The sequence below is a fragment of the Typopeltis vanoorti genome, chromosome 12 (genome assembly GCF_054136105.1).
Source record: "Typopeltis vanoorti isolate ZY-2024b chromosome 12, IOZ_Tvanoo_1.0, whole genome shotgun sequence".
Lineage (NCBI taxonomy): Eukaryota > Metazoa > Arthropoda > Arachnida > Uropygi > Thelyphonidae > Typopeltis > Typopeltis vanoorti.
The window spans coordinates 103,496,576-103,523,698 of NC_143560.1; the positions used below are offsets into that span (position 1 = coordinate 103,496,576).

General features: G+C 34.8%; 1 protein-coding gene across 1 annotated transcript in view; it reads left to right on the top strand.

Moving 5' to 3' along the window:
- Nucleotides 1-257: 257 nt before the first annotated feature.
- Nucleotides 258-27,123, top strand: part of LOC150101087 (SCY1-like protein 2) — a 61,318-nt gene continuing 34,452 nt past the window's right edge. Inside the window, exons 1-5 of the mRNA XM_090402161.1 lie at nucleotides 258-404; nucleotides 17,614-17,774; nucleotides 17,914-18,061; nucleotides 22,657-22,803; nucleotides 26,885-27,100. Of these exons, the coding sequence (XP_090258287.1) occupies nucleotides 258-404; nucleotides 17,614-17,774; nucleotides 17,914-18,061; nucleotides 22,657-22,803; nucleotides 26,885-27,100 (819 nt within the window). The remainder of the gene's footprint in view (nucleotides 405-17,613; nucleotides 17,775-17,913; nucleotides 18,062-22,656; nucleotides 22,804-26,884; nucleotides 27,101-27,123) is intronic.

Below are 27,123 nucleotides of genomic sequence, written 5' to 3' on the forward strand. Positions count from 1 at the left end.
ATTAGTAAATTATAAATCTTAAGTAAATTCATCAACAATGGATTATACTATATTGGTTATTATTTTAATTGCAGATTGTGCAGTTATTATTTTCTGTCCAAGCTGTTTGAACCAGCTGATTAGCTGCCGTTGATGCAGGCTAATTGTCTTTATCAGTGCTTTTCAAAAAGTCGAATTACATCGTAACTTAGGTCCTGTGAAAGCTTTCATCAATGTGCAATCAATGTGCATCAATCGGCTACTGAAGGGTAAATGAGATGTTTTCAAAGTTTAAACCATCTAATCCTACAGCGCTTGAGGCTAACCCTATTACTCAATATTATGAACTCGGGAGGCAGTCAGCTAGTGCAGGACCAGAGTTAGTGTGGAAAATATTTGATGCTGTAAGGAAGTCTGACAAAAGAGTAAGTTATACGTTTACAATTTTCGTAAAAGAAATTTTAAAATGTATTATGTTTTGAGGCTTATTTTCATTTATTTTTAAACGTTTTGGCTCCGTTTATCCGTGCCAGAACTCCTACAAATTTGCGAATGTTTTCTTGTAGCAATACTTCTTTTCCTATTTTATATTCTTTCTTTTTCTTTTTTTCAATTGAGTATTTTATAATATATTTCTGTCACAGTTCTGACTTCCTAATGATCTGCGCTCAATAAAAACATTTTTTGTATCTAAAGATTTGTTTAACATGACAGATGTGAGGGGAAGAAAACAAGAATTATTAAATCAATACGTTCTCCGATGAATCAATTCGTTTTCCATAAATATATCGTAATACTTTGGAGTTAGAACCGAAAACATATTGATCTGTGTTCGTTCCGTGCGTGACCTGATGTAGAATGGAATTGCAAGAAAGATTTCTTTAGAATAAAACAACAGAGAAAACTTATAATAACAGCGTTTAGAATTCTGCAGAAAATATGAAAAACACACGTAAACATATTCTTTTGTAGTTCTGGAGTATAACAGGATTCGCATCACGGTAAGCCGAAGATGAACAAAGAATGATTGTCTTGCTCCAATTGTATGCTTCGGAGATAATAAATAGTAATAAAGATTGCTAACTCATACGTGAAGGTTTGTAGTAAAGCACAGTGATGTTTTAAAAATACTTTTAAAAAACACAAAGAGAGAAAAAAAACTCTCACACTTGCGTATGTTGTTACAGAGTCTTTAGCTCAATCATAAGACTGCGACGCGTGTGATCTTTTGGTCGAAAAGGTCTGCGTTCCCATCCCATCTAGGATGTGAGGAACATTGAAAGAAATCTTATATTTTACATCACCAAAGCAGACTAAATGATTGTAGAATATATGCGTTTAACGTACATAATACTGGCCTCTGCTCATGGTCTTGAGTGGCATCGATAACTACAACTAATCTCGATTCCAGCAAGGTTTTGTTTAGAAATGAAGTGAGTTATTCGATCTCTTAGGGATGGAAGAGTTTTATTCCGGAAACTCGAGTTTTCCTGCCTATAAATCGGGATAATTCATATCAAATGAAGTTATTACTCTATAGTATTTTACTAATAAAAGAAATGGGTACTACTACATCGAAAACTCCTGAATATAACATCAGCGTAATCATTTCTAGCACAATCTTTAAGAAATTCAGTGCATTAATGAAACAGAGCTTTCTTTATATGTCTTAGAAGTGATGCATTCTGCAAATATGTCTCTACTAGTAAAAAAAAGTCACAGATTTGATATCGTAGATGGCTCACCAAATCTTATTATAAAGGAACATCTTGTTTGTAAGAAAAGTGAATCAATTATAGTGAAAACAGTAGATCAGCTGCAGTTTAGAAGATGCTATTTACTTACATTATTTTGTTTAATAATTAGCAGTATTGGTATCCCTGGTGGCTATTATGGCTTTGCTAAAATTTCAAAGGGAAAGTTATGTCTCACTAATTAAACGATAATGCCAACAAGGTAGTCCTCTAGACTGCATTCGACTTCGCACTTCTTTATTACCTGGCTTATTTTTTACATATGACACGCTTTTTCAGATATGTCACTTTTATTTTATTTATTTATTTATTCATATGGAGTTTCCTCCCTTTTCTCCTCCGTCCCTATTGGGGCGAGTTGAGTCCCCTCATGGGGGGGTTAAGTATTTATGGCTGTAGATCCGTGTGTTCACAGGGCCGGTTTGCCTGCTTGCGGGATGAAAAACCCCAGATAAACTGGCGGAAAAACCCTGCTGTCCACGCCCAAGACCGGCTAACTTGGTTATGGCTAAGGAAGATCCTTAAGCTTCTCACGTCGTCGACGGGAATCGAACCCACGACACTCCTTTCCCAGGCATATGGTTACAAAGCGCAAAGCCACTAGGCTAACCGCGAGGACGGATATGTCACTTATCTTACGCGACATTCAGCTCACTGCTACCTCTTCACTGGATGAAGAAATTCAGGTGTATGAGGATGATGTATTATAGCTGTTGCACAAACTGAATAAGAATTAAGCAATAGGGACTGATGGGATATCAGCACGTGTGCTAAAGGAGTGTCGGCTAACTGGCCATTCCTTTGACTAGGATGTTTAATATGAATCTCAGAAGAGGGAAGATTCCGCAAGAATGGAAAGAGTGTATGGTAATTCCATTGCACAAGAGTGGTGCAAAGACCGATGTATCCATCTATCGACCAATTAGTATCTCAGGAGTGTTGGTGAAGATTTTGGAAAAGTTGGTTAGGGCTCGCATTCCGAAATGAGTTGGCAGTAAATCTCTACGCCAAGATACTTTTGGATTTTGCTAAGGCTTTTCACAGAATACAGCATTGCAGACTGCTGCATAAATTGGAGAAAATGGGTTTGGGTTATAGAACATTAGCATGAATAAGAGGATGGCTGACTGACAGGTATCAAAATGTAGTATACGGGGGATCTGGATCTGCAAGGTTTAAGGTAACAAGTGGTGTACCACAAGGACCAGTGCTTGGTCCACTGTTATTCAATCTGTATATTAATGATATTGGGAAGGATTTGACAAGCGATATACATGCTGGCATCAGATGATGAAAAGATAGGTAGGATAATCAGGAATGCTGCTGATATGCAGTACTTGCAGAATGATTTGAATAGGCTGGAATTGTGGGCATGGAAAAATGGATGTCAGTTCAATGTTACTAAATGTAAAGTCATACACTTAGCGTGATTAGATATCCTTGGTGGGATTATGCTTGAAGAAACTGATGAGACTAGGGATCTTGGAGTGCTAGCAGATAGGAAGTTGAAATTCAAGGGCCATGTTGCAAAAATTGCAAATACAACTCAAAAGATAATTGCAATGCTCAAACGAACGTTCACATGTAAAGATAAGGAAGTCATTTCGCCTCTTTAAAAGGCGTCGATAAGACTTTACATGGACTATTGTGCGCAGGTCTAGTCTCCTGGTTTCCGTTGTGATTCTGATGTATTAGAGTGTAATTGAAATTGTTAAAAATGATATCAGGATTGTGGAATTCCGATTATGAAGACAAATTAAGAATTTGTAAGCTGCAGACACTAGCAAACAGGAGAAAGAGGGGCGATATGACTGAGATTCTGAAACGATCATACAGGGTTTCAATTGGTGGAATTTGTCAATTTATGGAGGGTAAGAAAAGGACGAGAGGGCATCCTTGGAAGCTGAGAATGAAGGCTGCCAAGAAGGATGCGAGGGCTACATTTTTCTCTCAGAGGGTGGTGTGTGATTGGAATGGATTGCCATTGGATGTTGTGAGTGCACGTAAGCAGCGTGAATGAATTCAAGAATAAGTATGATAGCTGGTGTGTGTAGTATGTGGCCTCCCTCGATGAATCCCTGACTTCCTTGAGCACTCTTAATAATAATAATAATAATCTTTTTAAAAGAAGTAGTTGAAATTGTCTTTGATTCGAAATCGTTAAACAGTTTTTTTTTCTTCTTTCTTTCCCTTCCATTACAACTCATCCTCTGTTTTCGTCCCTTTATGGAAATATACAAAGCAGGGGAGATCTTAAACAGCATAGGAAACAACCATATTCTAAACTTGATCGAAATCAGTTGAACGATACTCCCTGCAAAAGTGCCCCTTCGAAGGACTATCTTGTCCTCCTTAACAACCTCTTTCGCCAAATAGGACTGAAATTCTCAGGAGAGCACAAACCACATAAGGAATAACCATGCGCTCTCCAAATTTGGTGAAATCGATTGAATGATGCAATTTGTTGGGGTGTCTTAGCAGGAGGAATTTCTCATGGGACATTCAGTAACATCAAAAACAACTATATTCGAGATTTGGCAGAAATTAGGTGAACTATGCAACCCACAGGAAGCAATGGAGAAGAAGAAATAAACCTTGTTTTAGGGATTATTTCCCTATTTTCAAAGTACATTATTTCGTTTAATAAATGCGGTTATTAATACTCCAAGTTAGGCTGCAATGTTGAACACTCGTGTAATATTCAGCTCAGAGTCGGAATCATAGCACTGAAATTTAATGTTAATAATTATTGGAGTAAACACAGCCAGTTTGCTCAAGCACTTGCTTTTAGAGTGACAGCGCTGCTCTTGGTGAGATATGTTTGATCTTGTCTAGAAATTTGGTTATTGGAGATGGTAACCTGAATTAAAATACACTTTATTATATTTTGAATGAAATCACACTACCGGGACCTTGGATTATACCATTTAACACGTGCATTGCCAATCACGCGATATCGTGCGATGCGAGTTCTCACCAAACGGCCGATCACGCGTTATCGCGTGGACGTCGTTAACTAAATAAAAAAAATTGGCCACCACACCAAATTCCAATTTTCAGCTTGGCAATGAAAGTGTTAAAGCATTCATGGCAAATTTTGTAGTATTTCCCATTGGTTGTGTAACGTTCAGCTTTTCCCAGGAAAGTCGTGTGCATGCAATGATGGACACGTGGTAAATTTTCGATCGAAGAAATTAAACAACGACACACTCAATGGAGAGCGGAAGAGAAAAACTTAAGTAGAATTGTTTGACAGATTTGAAGAGAAAGAGTATTTCATTCTCACGCGAAGTCGGCAACAAAACGCGAGATCATCATTCAGATATAAAGGACAATAAAGGAAATCTGTCATCAAAGGAAGATCGTAGAATCTATATTGGCGATCGTTAATGGTAAGCATTTGATTGCAGCAAACACGTCAGTATGTTGCCAAAGAATTTTGGCGTGCATGATGGAGATAATCCGGTAGTCTGGCTTGGGAGAAAAATAGATTAAGTACTAAAATCGCTCAACATTTAATTCCTTCTTCTGAAAATATTTTTAAAAACTGGAAACAACATTGTAAGAGACTCTGAATATAAAATAATCACATTTTGATGCTAAATATGCTACGAATTTTTATGAATTTGGTGCCTTGCCCGAAGTATTAGCATCTGCTAAGGTGGGATTTTAACGAATTCATTTTGATCACACCAAAGTCGCTGTTTCTCGTTCCCCTTAACTTTTGCTTCAGTGACGAATTCACAAGTTAATTAAAATGTGTCAAATACTCTTCATATATCAAAATATGATGATAGTCAAGTCAGTATTATTAAAATGTTCAAAGTGACCCGAAAGCTTCCTAAAACGTATTGTCTATATCTACCATCTGATTTCTTATTTCTCAGAAATATTTTAAAGATACATCCTAGAGATGAAGTTAAGAAATCAGAATGAAAACGAATTAATTTGGTAAAGAAATCAATACTTTGATAGGAGTTAAAACGTAACTTTAACAGCCCAATTAAAATAACGTGTGTTCGAAGCATTGTGGGAATTGTTGTATTTATCCATGGATATGTGAATAATTTGAAGGGTGGAAGTAATCAAAATGAGATTACTGAAGGCATCTACGCTTAGGATAATTTTCGAAAAAATTATAAGAACAGAAATTGACGAAATCAATTTTTAACCTTGGATCATTTTTATTTAAATAAGTAGATATTTTCTCATTTTGAATGGCAAAGTTTAATCCACCTTGGATTTTTTCATTATTTTGGTATCCTCAACACAAGTTTATCTTCTTAAAAACTTGGATTATCTGTAGAAAATTCGCAAAAATTAAAATAAGTTTTCTAAACGCTCCATAAATACACTCATTCCACTTTATCAGCCAAACAGTGCTTACTCAGCATACTCACCATTTAACAGTGAAGACAACTGAATAAATGCACCCTTTCTAAACTCATCGATTGCCAAGGGAGTTCATTGGTACCATCGATATTTAAAATGGATTTATGTAGTTCCCAACGGCTCCATCAATTTATCCACTGTGCAGTCAGCAATTGCCCCTTAAAGAACAACAAATCCTGAACAGTCGCGACTTGTAATCCGGTCCTTCAAGTAACTAAACATTCCACTTAAGTTCAAAGAACTAAGAAAGAAAAAAGTCAGTGCTCAAGAGAATAACCTTTTACTGATATTTTATGGTAACTTTGTCCTGAATGTAATTAATGGATGGAGTGAGTAAGTGAGATGACAGACCTTCAAGTTGCTTCCTAAATTCCAAATTTACAACGGACTGAACCTTCTAATGAGCTCGGTTTGGCAATGTATTGAAGCGTTTAAAACTCACCAACGAGGCACGAGGCGAAGAATGTGTTGTTCACACCTTGTCAAGTTCACGTCAACACTGCTAATGACTTAAATGAATAATTGCATCATTAGGTGGCTGTTGAGGCTATGCACGCTCTTCTGGTTACCACGGCTGGAAAATTGGGTTAACGTGAAAATCTTTGTAACCTCAAAGCGTCACAAAATATAATTGTGTCGATTTAAGTAATTTGTAATTAATTTGATATACAGGTATCGTTTTGTTTTTAAATTTTTATAATAAATTGCTGGATGGGCAAATGCAATAATCTTGTGAAATAAGGCCATCCGAAATCTTATTAGAGTCTACTCATGTTTTCTACAACGCTATGCAGACAAAAATGATTTGTGATGAAAAATTCAAGTATATTAAGACTTTGTTAATATTTTATTAATTCAGGACGCTGCTAATTAGCCATCCATTGATTAGATGGAACTCTTCTTAGATTGAATGATAATTAAGTGTAGTTTAGTCCCTTTTACCTGCTACTCGATCAATATTCCGCCTTTTCATATTTTATCATTTACTTTCAGCTCTCTCTCTCTCTCTCTCTCTCTTCTCTTCGTTTTCTTCATTCTTTTATGTTCATGTAACTAATTACTAACTTTTGCTCTTCCTTTTTCTTCACATTTATTTTTGTATTTCATTTTATATTTCATACAAACGTATGAAAGATATTCTACACGTAACCCAACTTATGAAATATATCAGACTACGCTACCATATGAATACTTAAAATAATGCAGTAACACAATGATGTACCAGAACATGGAAGAAGGCTACCCTAATTCTGATACATGAAAAAGGTGAAGTAGAAGTCTTGACGAACTATCGACCCATCAGTCTACTATTAGTGGTTTACAAAGTGTTTACTTCGCTCATAGGCTATGTGCGACTCTAGACCTGTAGCACAACCAAAAGACCACTCAGGCATTCGAAGTGACTTTAGCACATTGGACCAATCATAATAAAGTTGTATAACAGATTAATGAACCGCGTAATGAATACCAACTACCATTATGCCGCGGTTTTATTGATTATGAGATAGCCTTCGATTCAGTGAAAAATAATCTTCAATAATTAAAGCATTACGAAACTAGCAAGTGAAGGAACCATATGTCAGGACCATCAAATCAGCAATTCATTTCAATGGAAATATCTCTACTGTGGAAATACAGAGAGGGATAACACAGAGCGAAAACTTTATCTCCAATGGTAGTTGGAGATAAATCCAAGACAATATCTTCAAAATCATTCACAACATACCTGGAAGAAATAGTCAAACTTCTTGATTGGGAAGAAAAAGGTCTGAAGATAAATGGAAGATATCTGGAAGATATTTAAGTAATTTATGCTTTGCAGATGGCAGTTATCTTTACTTCAACTGCGCATGAATTACATACGCATGGATTCATATCCATGAACTCCAAATTGCTAGCAAAAAAGCTGTCCTGAAGATAAACTTGAAGACTTTAAGTTAATGTTCAATACCTATGTCCAACCAGAAATAATAAAAATCGATGCTGATGAAATTGAAGAAGAAAATCATCACATATATTTTAGGACCACGAATATCAATGGAACAAAATACCATGGACGAAATTAAAAGACACGATGCTTAGGTGGAAAACATTTAGAAAATTACAGTCAGTGTTCAAACGCCAACTACCATTATGCCCGAAGAGAAAAGTTTTTAACCAAATGTATTCTTCTAAAAATTTACATATGGCTGTGAAACATGAACACTAAGTGCAAAGGAAATTCAAAAATTAAACATTCGAAATAATGTATTTTTTACAAAAACAGCTTTGAGATCTCGTTTAAATTATTTTGGGAACTTCGTCTAGGAACTCTTAGGATATTTTAATTATGCGAAATTGATGCATTATTTAAATAAGATCTTGGCTGTAACAAAAATAAAACAATCTGAAATCAGTTTGTAGAAATAATTCTTTATTATTAAATATACTGTGAGTTGTTTATGTTCCTGAACACAGGATGGCATTCTCAGCAAAAGTAATAAATGGTGGTGGGGGAGGACAAGTAGAGCATCAGTAGCATATCGCAACTGAACTACAAAGGCTCCGTGAGATGGCAATTAAAGCGAAAAAAAAACGCATTCCACTTAATGGCTAAACCACGAAAGTAATGTAGCCTCTTGGGAGAAAGAAGCCATTAAAAGGATTAAAGAATATTACTTAATGTTTTGTTTAGATATCGGCCTCGGATAAAATTACTTGAGTTATAAAGCGGGAAAGAGGATGCTGAAGTCGACAGTATAGTTTCAAGTGTGCATTGCATCACTCCACATGCAGAGTTGCAAATACTGTATATGCTTTTCATAAACTGACGAGAACATTTAAAAAATGCTTTGCGCATGCGTACTGTGTAGCAATATGGAGGATACTGTTGGCAACGTCTGTTAATACTGTCTCCAGTTTATTATGACTTTATCGATAAAAATATTGGTAGATTGTTTAAATATGTGTAAAAGAGGGGAGGTATTTGTAATTTCTTTCTTTTTCGCATTACTAGCGTTGCAGATATTACAGGTTAGTCATGCTGAATTGAAGACGGGTCAGGGAAGAAGGGATTACCCATTTATTGTTCTATTACTTGCTAAAATCATATGAACAGTTGTTTGGAGAGACGAACGAGATAAGGGGAGGTGAGTGAAATACAAAAATAGTAATAGCTTTCTCATTTATGTTTTCAATCGACGAATGCCACCCGTATCCTAACCGCTATTTAGATACCTTTTGTCTCAGTATAAGTTTTTCATTTGTTAAGACTCGAGATATAAATGGAAAGTAATTTTCTCAATGTGGTGTGGGAAGTCACATTTTTCTATTAGAATAACATTTTTTAATATTGTAAAGAAATTTCACTGAATATTATCTTTTAATTATAGTTGCGCATCTTAAAAAGAACTGAAAATGGGTAACTTATAGCCAGTATATTATACAAATTAAAAACTTGAGTTTCGTAAAAAACATTTGCGTTATTAAAATTTGAATCTTATTTGCTTTACAGGAGGAAACGTGGATTCTCTCATAACACTTCTTCCCGTTAATTTTCAAATCCTCATGTTATATTTTATTAGGATCAAAGGAAGCATTCACTGCCTATAAATTTTTATAGAAAGACGATAAGAAAAATCATCATGTGTTCCTCTGTTACAAATAATTGTTGCTAAAATCTATCGTTAAATATTACCATTAAGCATTATTGATTTCGGGAAGTAGTTCTGCTAGTATCTGATATTTTTGTAGAAAACGAAACGTAAATAAATAATAAGAATGCAAATAAGACTCATGCATAGAGTATTCGTTATACTAATACGCAAGTCGTATTCAAAGTGGATTCACTCGTTGTTTCTTCCTGAAAGTAGAAAAAGATAATTCTGTAGATATGTAAGTAAACTCCGGGACACCAGAAATGTATTCTTTACTGGTGTATAGTCTGTATAAATTATGAACGAAAGTCAGTAGGTTCTACAGACTTAAAATGGGGGAGAAATAAAGTCTGCAAATAGTGGTATTGAAAATATCCAGCAGTACTGCTCCATCGTTCCAAATGGTAAAGCACAAGATTTATTTCTCAGAATAAAAAGGGAAAAAAACTTCTCTGTGCATTAGCGAAACTAGAGAGTAAAGAATAAAGCTCCTAGGCATCTCTCTCTCTCTCTCTCTAACTAGAACCTTCAATAAACCCTCGCAGAGCGGCTGCTATTGACAGATAGCAAGAACCGGCTTTTATTGAGTCACCGACATCTGCGTCACGAGAGGCATGCTGAGGACAATGGCAGAAGTCTTTTGTCCTTAAGGAAGTAAAATAATCTTGGCTTTATACAAGTGCACAGTGAAAATTAAACAGATGTGTTCTTTCTGTATTTTATGCTAATAGTATAATGCCCTCTCTGTTAATTATGGCTTGCACCTTACAAATCGATTCTTTCGTCACATCTTATTAACTCGTATTTTTAGCTCCAGAATCGAAGCATTTTCACAGCCGACTTGCGGATTAACAAACAAATGCACAAGTTCTATCCATTCTGTATTTCAACTATAAAACTATACTCTTGTGAATTTTTGGAACCCGAACTTCAAACAGGATGTCTACCGAAACATGTGAGAACGGATGCAGAATTTGTGCATTTCTCTGGGAGTAGCATCCAACAATTGCACTGTCTCTACAGTGTGCTTAGCGTGTTCTCCTAAATGCAATATGTTTCGTCCTCGGGAAGTGCTTCGTTGGCAGCATCCAGAGCTGTAGAAACAAATCGTAAATGTTCCTCCAATTCCATTGAAGATATGCCTACAATGTAGTGCAAGCATATCAAATCCTAATTATTGTAATTTATTTTAGCATGCAGAGTCAGACCAAAAAACTAAAAGAAACTTAAGACTGCATAATTACTCTGTTTATTGAAGATAGCCGGGTGATATATAGCTGTTAGCCTTTTAACCTTTTGAACTTTCTAGACTCTCTCCGATGTCTTAATCCATTTTATTAGTCAGCTAACCATCGAAGTGAAGTCTAGCGGAACCTTATATATATATACTAAGGAAGTTGAGGCCGCATACAGCCGAAGTTTACAGTTCGTTGAGAATGTTGGTCCGGCAATATTAGATCGGAAATTAATCATTCTCATTCTTACAGCATCTATCCATCTAGAAAAGCTATGAAAGCGTGCGTGCAAGAGATAGAAAAAGGAAGAAAATTGAGAATTTTGGAATTATATTAAAATAAGAATATATATAATATGCAATAAATGCTTTCAAATAAATTATATAAATTGTGAGCAATAAAGATAAATATATTTTAAAATATATATATTTAATGTAAAATAATAAACGAAAATACAAATGTACAAGATTGGTAGATTACATCCGAAACTGTCGTCAGTCTATAGGATTTAGGTTTTACAGTGTTTCAGTTTGGTTCAACAAGAAAGCTTATCCAAAGTGCACTAATTTTAGCCAGGATAACGAGAATGCTGCTAGAAACAGCGATATTCACTCATGAAACATCACCGATTCTATAAAATAGATCGATAAAAGGGATTCAAAGAAAGAAAGTATAAAGAGGTATATCTGTCTTGCTTTATGTATCTAGGTGATAAATTCCACAAGTTTACATTGTTCAAAATTCGAGTTTGGTTGTAAGAAAAAGAATATCTGACACACACACTCTTGCCTTTGGAGCTAGTAGTAACCGTCTTATTATAAGGATTACTTAAGTTTATATAATTTGGGTACGACAGGCTGAGCTTAACAAGTTACGAAGACTAGACAAGGCAAATTCCTTTCTCACGTCAGTTAGAGTCCTTACGGTTATCATAACAATCAATTAATATTAGAATATTTAAAGTATTTTCTTTAGTTATCATCACCTTCATGTGAAGAATGTGAAAAACTAGTTGATGTAGAGCTAGATCGATCGATGTTAGATTTCATCATTCTACTTCTATAAATTGCCTCGAGTTGGACAATAGAAAATGCCAACGGTCAATTCTGTCTTCTGCGAAGCAGTTTTCCACTAAATATGAAAGGCTAGTGCGCGCATTTACCTTAATTAACAGTTCTCACGAAAAGTATGTGACAGGTTTATGTAAAACGGCCTAATTGATGCAACGTAATTCACTTAAACAACCCAATTAGTGATCTGCTCTTTGTCTTTTCCACAGGATAACGAAGTCCTGAACCAGGAAACAAGCAGTCTTTTAATAAATAATTATGTATGTCAGAAATGTTGGTACTGTGGAAACTGAAATTTCCGCTTTCTTGTGTTTCAGCCGTGAGAATAACCAAACCAAAGAATGCTAAGAACATAGCAACTCCTGGATCTCTGCATTCTCTGATATTGACATGCTGGAAACAAGAATGTGCAGATGCGTCTAGCAAACTTCTGATATTCCATTTTGCTATGCATCAGCATATGTATATCCTCCACAGCTCATCTCTATACAAAATAACTCTAGGAAAGAAATATTGTTAATAATGTTATGGTTTAACCAATGAATTTTCTGATTTTATTATCTCTCTGCTTTCACAAACTTTGTTCATTAATATACATGTGATTATGATCCAAACAATGCGTAACTTACATTGGAGATAATCATTCGCTAAAAACGTATTACTTCTGGTCCACTACAGCTATTAATATTCTTTCGCATGAGTATTTTATTTTAGAAAAGTAGCTTATAGTTATCTAACGAAGCTATTGTAACCTGTCGGCAATTTAATTGAAGGATATCAGTATCGTTATACGTTCCCTGTTACGTACGAAACCTTTTAAGCGATTTCCATTACATATTGCAATTTGTTTTTAGAGACAAGAGGATCAATTTGTCATTTCGCATTAAGAACATTGATGCTCTTAATGAGAAATGTGCTGCTGTCTATCTGCTCCTGCAATTATAAAGAAATAATTCATCTTCACTTATTGTTATTTCGTTTGTTTTCTTTGCTAATTTTCGGCGCACCGACTCGCTAATTGATTTCAGAAATAATTATCTCTTTCTTTCTCATTATATTAATGAAGGTGTTCTCATTAAAATGCGCAGAAGAAAATATTCTTACGGTGCATTTCATTAAATTTAATGAGGATACACCTAGAGTCGTGTTTCACCATCTATAAATACACATGATCTATGACCTCCGCAGAAAGGTTAGTTTCTTTTAAGATAATACTGTAGATAATTTTAGCAACATATGAACTGGAATTCTGCGCTAATTATAGATTGATCCTACTGATATTTAATCCTAATGATTACCATAATTTTTCCTTTTTCGTGTAACACACAGAATTAAGTTTAATACAGTTAAAGCAACCGCTACCCAACTCAAACGAACAGCGCTTAAAGCACGTGGAATTTTTTTTTCTGGTTTTGTGATTGATCGCTGACCAGTAAGAGATGGCGCTGTTGCTAAACCCATGGGATTAAGAGATTCCTCCAGGACCTGTGACTGAGACAAACATTTTCAGATGACCACCTGGCAAAATATATTGCACTTTCGCACAGAAGTCTAATCCATTCACTCATCCATCTCTCTTTCTCTCTCTCTCTCTCTCTCTCTCTCTCTCTCTCTCTCTCTCTCTCTCTCTCTCTCTCTCTCTCTCTCTGAATCAAAACATGAAAGTCAATAAAAATGAATTTTAGTATGCACCAAGAAAACAGAAGAAACTTAATCCCATTGATGTTTCAGAGACGTCTATGTAAGCTTAGTTTTTATCTTTGTCGTTTGTCTTAACGCAGTCTTATATAAAACTATGTTTAACTCTAAAATCTAATCTAAACAAGGTTCAAAATTCCACGTGCAAACTTTGAGGGAGGTAGAGAACATCAAAATCAACCATATTCGCATAGGAAAGCATGACCAGAAACACCGGAAGGCACTAACAGGGACACAAAGATACAGAAATAACACAAGGTAGTAAGTAGTGTAAAAAACTTTATTAGGCGTAACTGAACAGTTCAATAGTAGTTGGATACATAATATGGTAAACGAGGTGCACGTCTACCATCTCAGAGTTCGTAAAACGAAGCATGTTCTTCGTACGACGTTGAAAGCTGGAATGAGGAAGCCCCAATTGCCCACCTGGAGCCTTGGCGAACAGCGCCACCTATCACTTTCGGGTGATGATTCCGGTCATGCTTTCCTATTGAATATGGTTGATTTTGATGTTCTCTACCTCCCCTCAAAGTTTGTACGTGGATGTTTGAACCAACCTGTATATCGGGGTGATTTAAGATCCAGCAGTAAATTTATCGAATATATAAAACCCTATTTTATATCAACAGGTTTTTTAATAATTAAGCTGTATTAATATAATTAAAGATATGGACGAATTAAAAGAACAGTAACCCCAAATTGAAAAACTGAAGTATTCACAAATCCTTCAGGATCCTTGAAAGTAAATTAACATAAGTATCTAATGTCCTATTGTTTATTTATGCCATGCTTTCCTCTCAACCAGTGTCGCTAACTGAAATTCTAGTCTAATTTTGATAATAATAATAATAATAATACCATTACTATACAGTTGGCTATAAAATATATTGAAGGTATATTTTACAATTAATCTTTTGAAGTTGGTATATAATCACCCAGTCATCCATCTCATAACAATTTAAATAATTATAGTAGTTTACAATCCTTAATTTTAATAATCTAAATTCTTTAAATTGTTATCCTTTGCTTAAATAACAGAAAAAAAAAATTAAAAAATAATGTATCAAACTTTCCTGCATGCATTCAAATATTTTTTCTCAATATACAGAGAGCAGCGTAAGATTTTATCGTAATGTAATGCATATGCTTAAAGATAAAAATAGATATTTAAATGAAAATCACAATCTGCATACATTGCGAAGAGATGGCCATTAAAGAACAAAGGTCGTTTCTCAGCATCTGGGTATCCTTTTAAAAACCAGTCGTAGTTATGATGGTTTTCTTAGTCAAAAATGATACAAAAAAACTGAAGCATTGAAACTACTGTTTTCTGCTTGCTCGATTTAAAAGTAGGTTTCATGTTCTCGCAAAGAAATGAGAGGTGTTGCTATAGTTACTGACAAGATACACTTAGCAAAAATTGCTTTTCATTATGGTAACATAAAAACCTAAATTTGCTCCATGGAAATATTTTTTGGTGAAGATCCAGCCCCACATACTGATGGAAACATTACTGGATGGGCATTATCTGAAGGGGGGGGCGGTATCCATGGAGATTCATGTACAATCTGAAGGAGAACATTGAAAGAAAATCTTAACAGCTTTCTACAAATTGCGGGGAGAGTTTTGTTGCTTTTCGTGGAGGAGAAAACTACTAAGCATCAGCGCTAATACCAAACATGCTTCCAATGAAATATGGAAACGTAAATTGCTGTAGATAAATTGTAACTTTGATTTACATATTTTTTTCTACAAAACTTCAAATGTTAAAAATATTTTAAAACATTAGATATATGAAGAGCCAAAGGCTTCAATTCGGCGACATATGACTTGTTTAAGTTAAGGGATATTACATCCCATAGAAGGGTTGTAAGTTCTGTTCGCTACAAACTTGATATTAACTAGGTCTACCTACTCACTGATGAGACCTCAATAAAGGTTGAAACCGGTCTGGGTAGTGACCTTCTCTCATAATGTAGAACAGAAATACAGCTCCTAGGAGCTAAGTTCACATTATGGGTAAATATCAAGAATACTGATCGGAGCTTGCTCCACCTTCGACACGAGTTGCCTCAGCTTGCACTACCTTAAGGGTCAGTTGCTGCAGTATCCAGGTATTTGCATACGCTTGGAATCGCCGAACTTTATGTAGTTTCTACTATATTCGGCATGAAACGCTTTGAGTTTCTTATTCGGCTAAGAAACGATATGGGATGTAATATCCCTTAACTTAAACATTTCAAAACATTATTTTATAATTTCTACTCATAATTAGAATAAGTAAAATATATAGGTGAAAGATTGCTTATTTTTTCTTAATCATTTTATTACCTTGCTTATTTTATTCTTAAAAACAATTCGCATACTAATATTGGATTGGAACGAATACCCTTTGAAACCAGTAACAATGTGAGCTACTGATATGCCACCTTGTAGACGCAAACACAACCTTCCGTTGTCATGGAAATAATACGGAAGAAACGTCATATCCGTTTGATGATACCAAGTAAATTCACTTTATAATACAGAAACAAAGCAGTGTTTAAATTTTTAAAAATTATACCCATTATACCAAACTATATTATTGTTTTAAAAAAAAACAATAATATAGTTTTTTTAAAACAAGAAAATCTTTTTCATTATTCGGCAGATTGTTTATCTGATACTGAGCCACTGCTTGCTTTTAATTCCTTATTTTATTCTTACAAGTTAATTGATTTTAAAGTTCTTAAATAATCTTTTAAAATGTCAGTCTAAAAGCCTTTTTTGTTCACTAACATTGCAGTAACCGTTACTTTGGATCATGGCTAAACATTTATCCCAATAATTGTTAGAATTTTTATTCTTTAAATGCTGGAAATGATATTTTGGTGAGGATAGCCGGAAGTTCAAGTATTTGAGATTTTATAACATAGTAGATATTAAAGCGATTAGCGACAAGGTGCATATTAGGGATCAAAAAGCAGTTATTTTAATGGTGGACATTGAAATAACTGTTTATCTGAAATGAATAATTTTACGACAGGCGAATCATAAAGAGATTGTGAATGTCATCTTATTACCACGTACAGCTGGAGGCTGTTCTCTTCTTACAGATTCATTTTACAGCGTTCTTCTTTTCTTTAGACAGAGAAAAAAAAATTCTTACGTTCCCTAATGCAATCTTAGCTAAAGAAGTTTGGTGGGAATTTTTAGTGTCCTAAATGATATTTTAAAGATTACATTGGTGGCTCATTAGCGATCCAGTCATTTTTGACGTGTTAAGTGGGTAGCACTCAGCTTAAGAAATTCCCAAGTTGACATTTCATTCATGACATGAAATCTCACCCCAGAGAGATCATCAGCATCAGTCAGATGTTCTTCGATCAACGCACGTATTTTTAACTCGCTAGCAAGATCATTTTAGTAAATTTGTTATCACACAGAAAATGACAGTTTTTATAGTAATTATCTTTACTTATTATAGTTAGCAAAGACAATCATTCGTTTGCAATCTCCCATACCCTACATACAGTCAACGGATTCCATAGTGTGTGGAACAAATAGCCATGATGCCCAGATTAATAGCAAAGACAATGATAACGTCAATCTTTTAAACAAGATGAGGGAAAAAATAATAATAAATAAATTGTTGTATTCTCGTTGTCATTGCCAGAAGATGTTTGAAATAAAATATTAAAAAAAATTATAATACTTAAAGCAAATCAATTCAACTTGTGTGATGAAATATTCGAATTATAGCATAAGGGAAACATCGGATGAAAAGCATCTTTAATTTATTCTTACACTGCATCGGAAACATTTTATTAATCAATATTTAAGTAAACAGAGTACATTTTTATACTTACAGGAAGCGTCTGTTTTCTTCTTCGACAAGAGGCTAGCAGAAAAATTACATAAACCTAAACGGAAGGAGACTATCACGGAGATTTTAAGGTTTAGCGTCCGACAATTGGATCGATTCAAACACCCCAAAATGCTGACTCTTTATCATCCTATCGAAGAATCCAGGTAAGATTATATTCGGTAGTGGTTAGGTGGGTGTTGTGTTGATTGGAACTGTCATTCGATCAACAGAAACGGGACTTATTTTCTTTTTCTGATGCAATTTGCAACACATACAAGTAGATTTGTTTTTTTTTCCTTCCAGCGAAACTCTCGCCTTTGCTACAGAGCCAGTGCTAGCTAGTTTAGCTAACGTGATGAGATATCTTGAAGATAGACTGCCACAAAACCTCCCTCAATCAGTACGAGAGTACGCATTTCTAGATATAGAGATTAAGTACGGCCTGCTGCAGGTAAATCTTTATTTACTCGTATCGTAACGTATTTATAGTGTTGCAATTTCTATATAAATTCAGTCAGTATACACATTATGATGAAGAGATTCATTACGTTTGACTGGATTTGCATTTGCAAATATCGGACTCTTTAAAAGGACAATTTCGTTGCGTTTCGTTTTTCCTTCTCTAAGAGTTTTGGTAAGGAATTTTTTTTGTTCAGCAACCTCAAGAGGTTGCTTAACAAAAGTTAAAAATCGACAAAAATAAATAAATTTTCCAACAGCCGCTAATATCTATTAGAGCCATCTTGAATTATAATTGTTATTTTCCATGTAAATAAGGATATTTCCACGGTGAATTGTTTGTTAGGTTTCTACCTTTTGCCATGAAAAAAAAACCTTCCATGTGGATATGCTTAGGCATTAGACGCACAATATGTCTCAATGTTGATTTATTTTCTGGATAATCAGCTATATTTCAATTCGAAGAAATCACAAATTACGATTTGTGAAGGACAAAAAAATTTATGTAGGTGTCTACACAATTTTTGCAACGTAGTGTACATGAATGATGATGATACTCATAAACCATGGAATGTTAGAGCTTGCGGTATTGTTTTCTATTTATGTTGTCGTTCAATGACATTATTCTAGTAAATTATTTCAGTAAAAAGGCTCTTTTTAAACTGCACACAACATTGCACATTGTCTTGTACAAATAAACTGAGCAGATCGACAAACCCGAGGGCTTTCAAACGCGGAGACACACCACATTAGTCACGTTTGTTATTTATATGCACACATGATTAATGTAGCCTCTCTCTCTCTCTCTCTCTCTGACTGGATGACACTGTAAGCTAACGGATAATCATGTATTCCAGATACTCTGCTCACCTCGCTTGAACATTACCATTGACAAAGACAATTCGGGAATGAATATTTCATAACACTGTATGTGTCTTTTAGTTCATATATAATGTATCCCATGATGCTATAACATGAACTAATGTTTTGTTCGTGTGTTATCCATTATTTTCTTTCTGCGTCTTCTCCTCATTTCATTATAATGCTTGAATGAACATCATCATTGTACACTCAAGAGTTTCCTAAGGTTTTAGCTCAAACTGCCTAAATACGAACTTTTTGACTGTATTCGAAGCTACGTATTTCCTACCAAAGAGTGTCTACATAACTTTTGCGACATAAAAAATATACCAAAAACATATACCCTGATTTCTATCCTTAATTAGTAGTGTGTGTGGGTGGGTGTGTCCACTACGGATGACCGAGGTACAGAAACACTTCAAGACATTTAATTTATTTTAAATTGGATAACCAAGTTATTCATTGTATTTTTTTAATGTTTTGAGTCATAAAATACATACGAAGTTATATTCATTCCTAGGGCTATTAATCACTACGGGATTACCATTAAGAAAGGGATATATGTGATAATATTCATCAAGTAATCAGAATGTTATTTTATCTTGTTACCAAAAATACGAATCCTTAACTCTAAATATATTAGATTTTAAAGTTATTTTTTATTTCCAATCAAATAATATTTTGTAAATATATAAAATGTCTATATTAATTATGTTCATTTGTAAATGAGTCTAATTTTTGATAGATAACGAGATGTATAATTATAGAACCGTTATGTTGTTAGTGTTTTCTTTATTATTATTAATAAAAAAGTATTATGTTATTTAGTTTATCTCTCTGGTTTCTATCCTTAAGAGCAGTATCAAATTTCATCCTTAAAAATGTAGCCATCTAACTTCTCCCCATTTTTCTACCTCGTGTTCTGGCTATTTCGCAGACAAAATGCGAATCAAAGATTGCGCAATGTGCAGAGTTTAAGGAAAAGGTAATAACGTGGTGCTTTGTACGCGCCACTGTTGCATTAAACTAAGATAGATGGAAACTCATTCTTACATAAAGAGTGAAATTTTAGAGGGTAAAACAAGTTAACGTGGATCTCCGTGATCTTAAATATCCCATAAGAAGAACGTATTGAAGATAATGTTGATATTTGCCTGTGAGATATCCATCTTCTTGCTGTTCCGTAGAGTATACAATCCACTCACAGCTAGCTCTGTTAGTCGCTTCTTAAGTAATATCCGTGAGCTAATCTGCACATCTCAAATACACCTTTGTTGGTGGACACCTTACCCGTAATACTAAGTAGCACTGCAGATAGAACCACCTCGATGCAACTATGATAGCTTGAAAACTTTATCCAAAAGTCTCTTGACAATACTAACTAATACTGACCGTAAGTATAATTGGAAATTTAAACATATAATAAGAAATTTAAAAGACTTTCGTATCCTTACATTTTTCCTCGACCTCTGTGTTATCCCACATCAAACGTACTGCGCTGTACTTTTATATCTTGATATATCGTCAACAGCTTTCCTGTTGCAGCACTACATGCATCCTTTTTTTTTTACAAACTCCATTCTACAAATATGCCAGATATATGGCTTCTACCAACACGCACTTCAGTAGTCAATGATACAGAAAGAATGCTGCAAACCGTCTGAATGACAAACATACAAATGTGCGTGGTGTCGCAACAGTGATTTAACCAAAGAAGCCCTTGAACATCTCCGTTTCAAAACATACGGGCACCAAAAAGTCATTCAGATTCCTCAGGCTAGATGCGCTGTCCGTTTCTGGTATATGAATGCAATATCCAGTATCAGGATGTGTACATTTATGTGCCGAAGAATAAATTTTAAAATATACCTCACTACATCTTGAACAGTAGTTCTTACTTTTGATTCATCTCCTCTCTAAGTTAGGTTTCTTACCATAAATCTTATTAGTTCTATAAAAAGATATCCAAATAATTTTCATCGAATTTTGGTAACTTGAATACTATATTTTATTTGGTTCCTATCCACTAAACGTTGGTGAGGAAATGGTTACATAATCGCCCATATTTTGCAAACCCTGCTGTGTACATAAATAATAAAAAGTTTTCAAGTCACTTCGGACCGTGACTAAGCAGGGAGGGTGCTCCCCCATTGGCTGATGAAATTCATCTAAAACCTAAAAAATCGATAACTCCTTTTATTACCAAAGAGAGTAGACAAGGGCATTTTAGTCTTAACTCTTTTGAAGATCCATGACAGCCATTCTCTGCTCTTTGACATCACTCACAGCATCATCCGAATCAATTAGTGGTCTAAAGACATCTAGGAAGAAGAGTATAGCAGACAACTGCTCCTAATCCTAACAGTATATATTATTGTCTGTAATAATGTAGGTTCTACGTTCATTTGTCTGCAGTTGCAGGTTTAAAACCAGGGTTTACATGCCAAAGAGTGACTAACTTGGGAGCCAGCTGAAAAAAAAAGGCTTAGAAAATGTGAGTATGAATATTGCTGTCGTGCAATCCCACACCAACATAGTATTAACGAACATCCTCAAGGGCGATCATCCTTAAACGTAAGCTAAATATTGTTGTGCACTTTCGCTTTATATCACACGTTATATCACGAGCCATTTATTAGTCATAATTCCAATTATGACTAATAAATGAGTAGAAATGCAGAATCTTCCGTAGAGGTTTCCAGACAGTTGTGTAAGGTAGATTCATGTGCCTTGATACAGCACGTGCACTGCAAGAACTAACGGTGTTATTCATCGCCTACTCCACAACGGCAGCCGCAACAGCATTGTAATTGTTAAGGTAGTACAGGCTTCACGAGCAAGGTTAGTGTCATCACTATGGATGGTATTAACAACCGGAATGAAGGGAGAAATAATACCCTTGTCCATCTCTTTAAATCCTCTTGGAACCTGAGTTGCGAGATATGCAAATTCCATGCATTTGGTGTTTACAACGCCTCATGATGGCGATGGCGAATTGTCGAACTATCTCCCCCCCCCCACCAGATATGGCTTCCGCAGCATGATGTCCACAGTATTCCTTTGTCTCATTTGGGCCAACGTATGGCGCTCCACAAGGTCTTAAACACGGATTCTTTAATTTTGATCTATATATATATATATATATATATAGTAGATATTAAGTTGTAGTTCAGAGGCCGGCCCCAAATTCTCTCTCTCTGCGCAGCAGTTTATGCTTGGTTGCGTGTATACAGATCTGGACTTTATCTCGCTCAGTTTCATTTTTGTCTGTTATTACTTATCAGGAAATGCCAAAATGAATCGAACGTAAGGAATATTTCTTTCCACTTGATACATAGTCGCGCAAACCAGATTATCCACTTGATTACCAGACCGTTACTAATCACTATATCTAATAACTGACTATAAACATGCATAGATGGATACAATAATCAGTTGGTTACCATGACAACACACTTTAGTTCGCTATTGGATGCTGTGCTAGAGCAAAAGCGTTGTGATGTGGTCTTGATGAAAGTTGGGAAATTTGCAATCTGAATAACAAAATGCTCATCTAATAAGCGATTAGAATAAGGATTAATATAAATTAGGGATTCATGTACTCAGAGACTGTTTTACAAAATTAGATGAAAGTTTATGTCTATAAGATTAGGATATCAATCTCAGAATAAACATGTCTTAATAACATTGAGTAATGTTAGTCAATCGTTAGTTTTCCATTTGCAGATCACAGAAGCGCTGACGTTTCTTCACTACTCTTGTAAACTAATCCACAGGAATCTGTGTCCTCAATCTGTGATTATTAATAAAAGAGGCACTTGGAAGTTGGCAGGTTTAGAATTTGCCGAGAAATGCAACGAATCAGATTTAATGGTAGGTATAAATGATATTCTAATATTTCATTACTTATTTCGACATCACTTACTTTATATAGTTTTGGCTCTTAAAGAGGTTAAATGCAGTTCGCATTTCCAAGCTGTGTTAATAAATTGTGTTACTACTAATAATAATAATCTGTGGTACTTGCAAGCCCTTAAGGCCCAAGACCTACCCAGATCCGGTTTCGTAATAACCATAATTTTAGGATTATGGTAAATCATATTTTTCTGCCTAAATTGCGTGTGTTCTTCTGGCTAATTAGCCTGTTTGGCCGGATGAAAAACTAATTTATTGAAGAAAAAATCTTTCTCGTCGGTATGAGACCGGCTAACTTACCATCCATTGAAACGCCCTTATAAGAGTTCTATTCTTATACAGGAATCCAATCCAGGTCTTTCAAACTAAAGGCTTCTTTGAAACAGACTGAGCTGAGATGGCTCCAAATGCGTTAATATTTGCTAGTTTTCTTTTTTCTTCGATTTATTTTTCATTTTTAATTTTAAGGATTATTTAATATTTTTTAATTATGTTTCAACTGAGTGATTGCTTTAAAATGGTTATTAATCAAGAAATTTGAAAAAATATACCGACTTAAGAAATCAGCAAAGTAGTTTGAGGCACCAAATTATCTCTCTGAGATGTATCAACTCACAATGTTTCTTGTCTTACCAAATAAAATATGACTTTAACCAGTTGTACAATTTAATTGAAGTAAGCAAAAAGGATAAAAATATAATCCAAAAGTGAAAAAAAATTTGAAAAATATACCGACTTAAGAAATCAGCAAAGTAGATTGAGGCACCAAATTATCTCTCTGAGATGTATCAACTCACAATGTTTCTTGTCTTACCAAATAAAATATGACTTTAACCAGTTGTACAATTTAATTGAAGTAAGCAAAAAGGATAAAAATATAATCCAAAAGTGAAAAAAAATTTGAAAAAATATACCGACTTAAGAAATCAGCAAAGTAGATTGAGGCACCAAATTATCTCTCTGAGATGTATCAACTCACAATGTTTCTTGTCTTACCAAATAAAATATGACTTTAACCAGTTGTACAATTTAATTGAAGTAAGCAAAAAGGATAAAAATATAATCCAAAAGTGAAAAAAAATTTGAAAAAATATACCGACTTAAGAAATCAGCAAAGTAGATTGAGGCACCAAATTATCTCTCTGAGATGTATCAACTCACAATGTTTCTTGTCTTACCAAATAAAATATGACTTTAACCAGTTGTACAATTTAATTGAAGTAAGCAAAAAGGATAAAAATATAATCCAAAAATACAATCCAAAAGTGTAATCAACATTGGTTGATTTTGCTCTTAATTGTGGTTCACTTTGACACTAGGGCGAGAAGAGGCTTGGATAACATCTAAAAGTGAAAAACCCGTTCTAATTTCGACCTATTTCGTCATCACTGGATTGAACTTCAGTCCAATGATGAAAATCCAGTGAATTCTGAAACTAGGTTCACTGGTTTGATACATTTGTGGCAACTTTTTACTCTGGCTGAAAAATGGCAAAACCAGCCGAAGAACACGCAATAAGAAAACGTGTTTGTGTGGGGGGAGGGATGGATGGATGGATGGATGGATGGATGGATGGATGGATGGATGGATGGATGGATGGATGGATGGATGGATGGATGGCTAATTATCTTGGTTACTTTCTCTTAATATACGAAGAGGTGCTTTATGGTGAACTTCTAGTGGTAGTCAAACCCAGATACGCAGATTCAATTGCTTCAGCTGATATCAACAATATAAAAAAAATTACATTTGCAGTTTTCTACGACCATCAGAATTCAAATGAAAACTTGAAGTAAATACTGAAGCAAGTCCCTAGCATTAGATTAGCTGAAACTGAAATGGGCATAACAGTTAAATAAAAGACAAGAATTTGAATAATACTCTGGTTATCATAGTACCCAATTCATTAATATTTTGTCTAGTTGGGATAACAGGAGAATTGTTAACAAAATACTATTCTGCGCTTTAACCAACATTTAAACGGAAATGGGTAAACCTGGCTTCCTCTGCTCACTCAGAGACTCGAATTTCAACGAACGTTCCTAATCATCTTTTGCCACACAATTTCCCTAGATAGACACGTATTTTAAGACAGTGTGAACATAAACCTCCTTAGCGTTCAATGACAATTAAACTCTTTACATCATTGAATGGCTACTTAAAGAAAGGATTAAAATAAGAAAAACCACATTAAGTGTAATGCTTTTCTTTAAAAGTCTGTAATCCAGAAACTGTATTTTTCCAAATCGATGATTCTTTAACATAAAGATTTCAGATTATTCTCCGTTTACCAAATTTCTTCGAAAGGCTTGTCAGAAAAAAAAAATTTCTATTTCTGTGAGGTTTAATAAAATAATGTTATGTGACCTTATTATAGACGGGTATGCCGACGTAAAATATTAAATTAACTCGAAAACCGGAAAGAAAAATGACTACCTTTAACCCGTAGTTACTCCAACCAATATCCAAGTATTTTTCTCCTTTCTGAATTTCGTTCGACATTGGAATTTCATCAGAGCAATAGAATGTGAAGCATTTACTAATATCAGCTATTACTTCTTTCATTTTTCTTCGCTTGACAATTCTAGGAAAGTTTTCAGGATTCAGACATATGACAGAATCACAGCTGGCACTGTTTTTTTAAGAGTGTTCGAAGTCTCCTACGTTAACAGCATTTAAACCAATGACTTTTGTTTTTCTCCATAAAATAAGAAATAACACACTTCCGCGCGAGCGCGTAGACGAACCACCGACATGATGGTGGAAGGTTACGCTCGGAAATGGATCGTTCATGAATGAACTAGAAAACTAAAAAAAAAAAAAAAAAAAAAAAAAAAAAAAATTAAAAAAACATGAAGTAAACATAATCAAAGCTATAGTAAGACAGATAGATATAAAGAAGAAAAAAGTATAAAAGAATGAAGAAGAAAATGAGAAAGGAAGAAAGAAGAGGAGTAGGAGAAGCAAGAAGAAAAGGAAAGAAATAGTAAGAAAGGAAAAATAATAATAATTGTCTTTAAATGGTTCTAGACTATTTGGAAGAGCGATCGTTCTCTTCAGTCGGGAACACAAGGCTTCGAATTCTATCTACGATTCAATATATAGGCTTTAAAAATAATATTTAAACCAGTCTCGTACGGAGGTGGCATTTCTTTGTGGAAGCTTATCCTCCAAACACCAGCCATAGAACTCACCTAAAAAAGACACGGATCACTAAACTGAGAATAAATGTTGTGTTACAGGATCTCAAATTTCCGAAATTTTTTTCCATAGAGATGTCAACATCGTTTAAATATTTAAATTTATAATTCATGGAGTTTTACCCTTGAAAAGAAAACGAAAGAACAACAACTGTTCTTTCTTCACACGAAAGTGGAGCTTAATGTTATTCGAGGCGTCAGTTTTATTTTTGATGCTTTTGCTTCCCACTTGTCTTTTAAGCGAACAATGCCTCCAACAAAGCATCTGCAGCTAGCAGAAAAGCTAATATGAGCATTTCTTTGATGTCCATAAGGAAAAGGTCTCCCGTCGGTTTCTTGCTAATTCGGAGTTGAGTTGTCGCGGTAAGTAAAAGGGGGGACAAAAGACTTGGAAACAGCTCGCATTGTTCAGGTCTGTACGTCTTTTAAACCAGCCCAACGCGTGCATCAAAAAGGCTTTTCATGAAATTATATATTTATGTGTGGAAAGCCATCTTTGTAGTTATTTCGAAGAATGGGTAGTACGTTGCCTAGCGACACAGCGTCAATGTCACAAGAAAGAGCTTGCAGAGCTTCCATGATGAATGTGCTAAAGAATATTGGATTCTTGTTATTTTCTGCTGTTGTTTACACACACTGTAAAAGGAGAATCGATTTTGGATCTTCTTTTGAATTTCAGATAACCTCCTCTCACTTTTCAAATCGTTCTTGTTACAATGTAAGTTTCGCTTTCCTATTTTGCGTCTCCGATCCCTGTTTTCCACTCTTAATATTTTAAGATGTGCATTCAACTTCGGCTTAAAATCGAATATAATTTGTTTTTACATGCTTTAACTCAGAGTCCTGTGCCTTGCCAGCCATTCACTTCCAAACTGCCTAAGATGGGTCAACCTGATTTAGACTTCACGGCTCCTGAAGTGCAGGCGACCTCCACTTGCTCACCTCTAAGTGACATGTTTTCTTTAGGACTGCTCATTTGTGCCGTATTCAATAATGGACGATCCTTGATCGAAGCCAACCACAGCGCCACCAGCTACAACAAACAGTTGGACATGGTGAGTACGTGATCTTTGTTTCA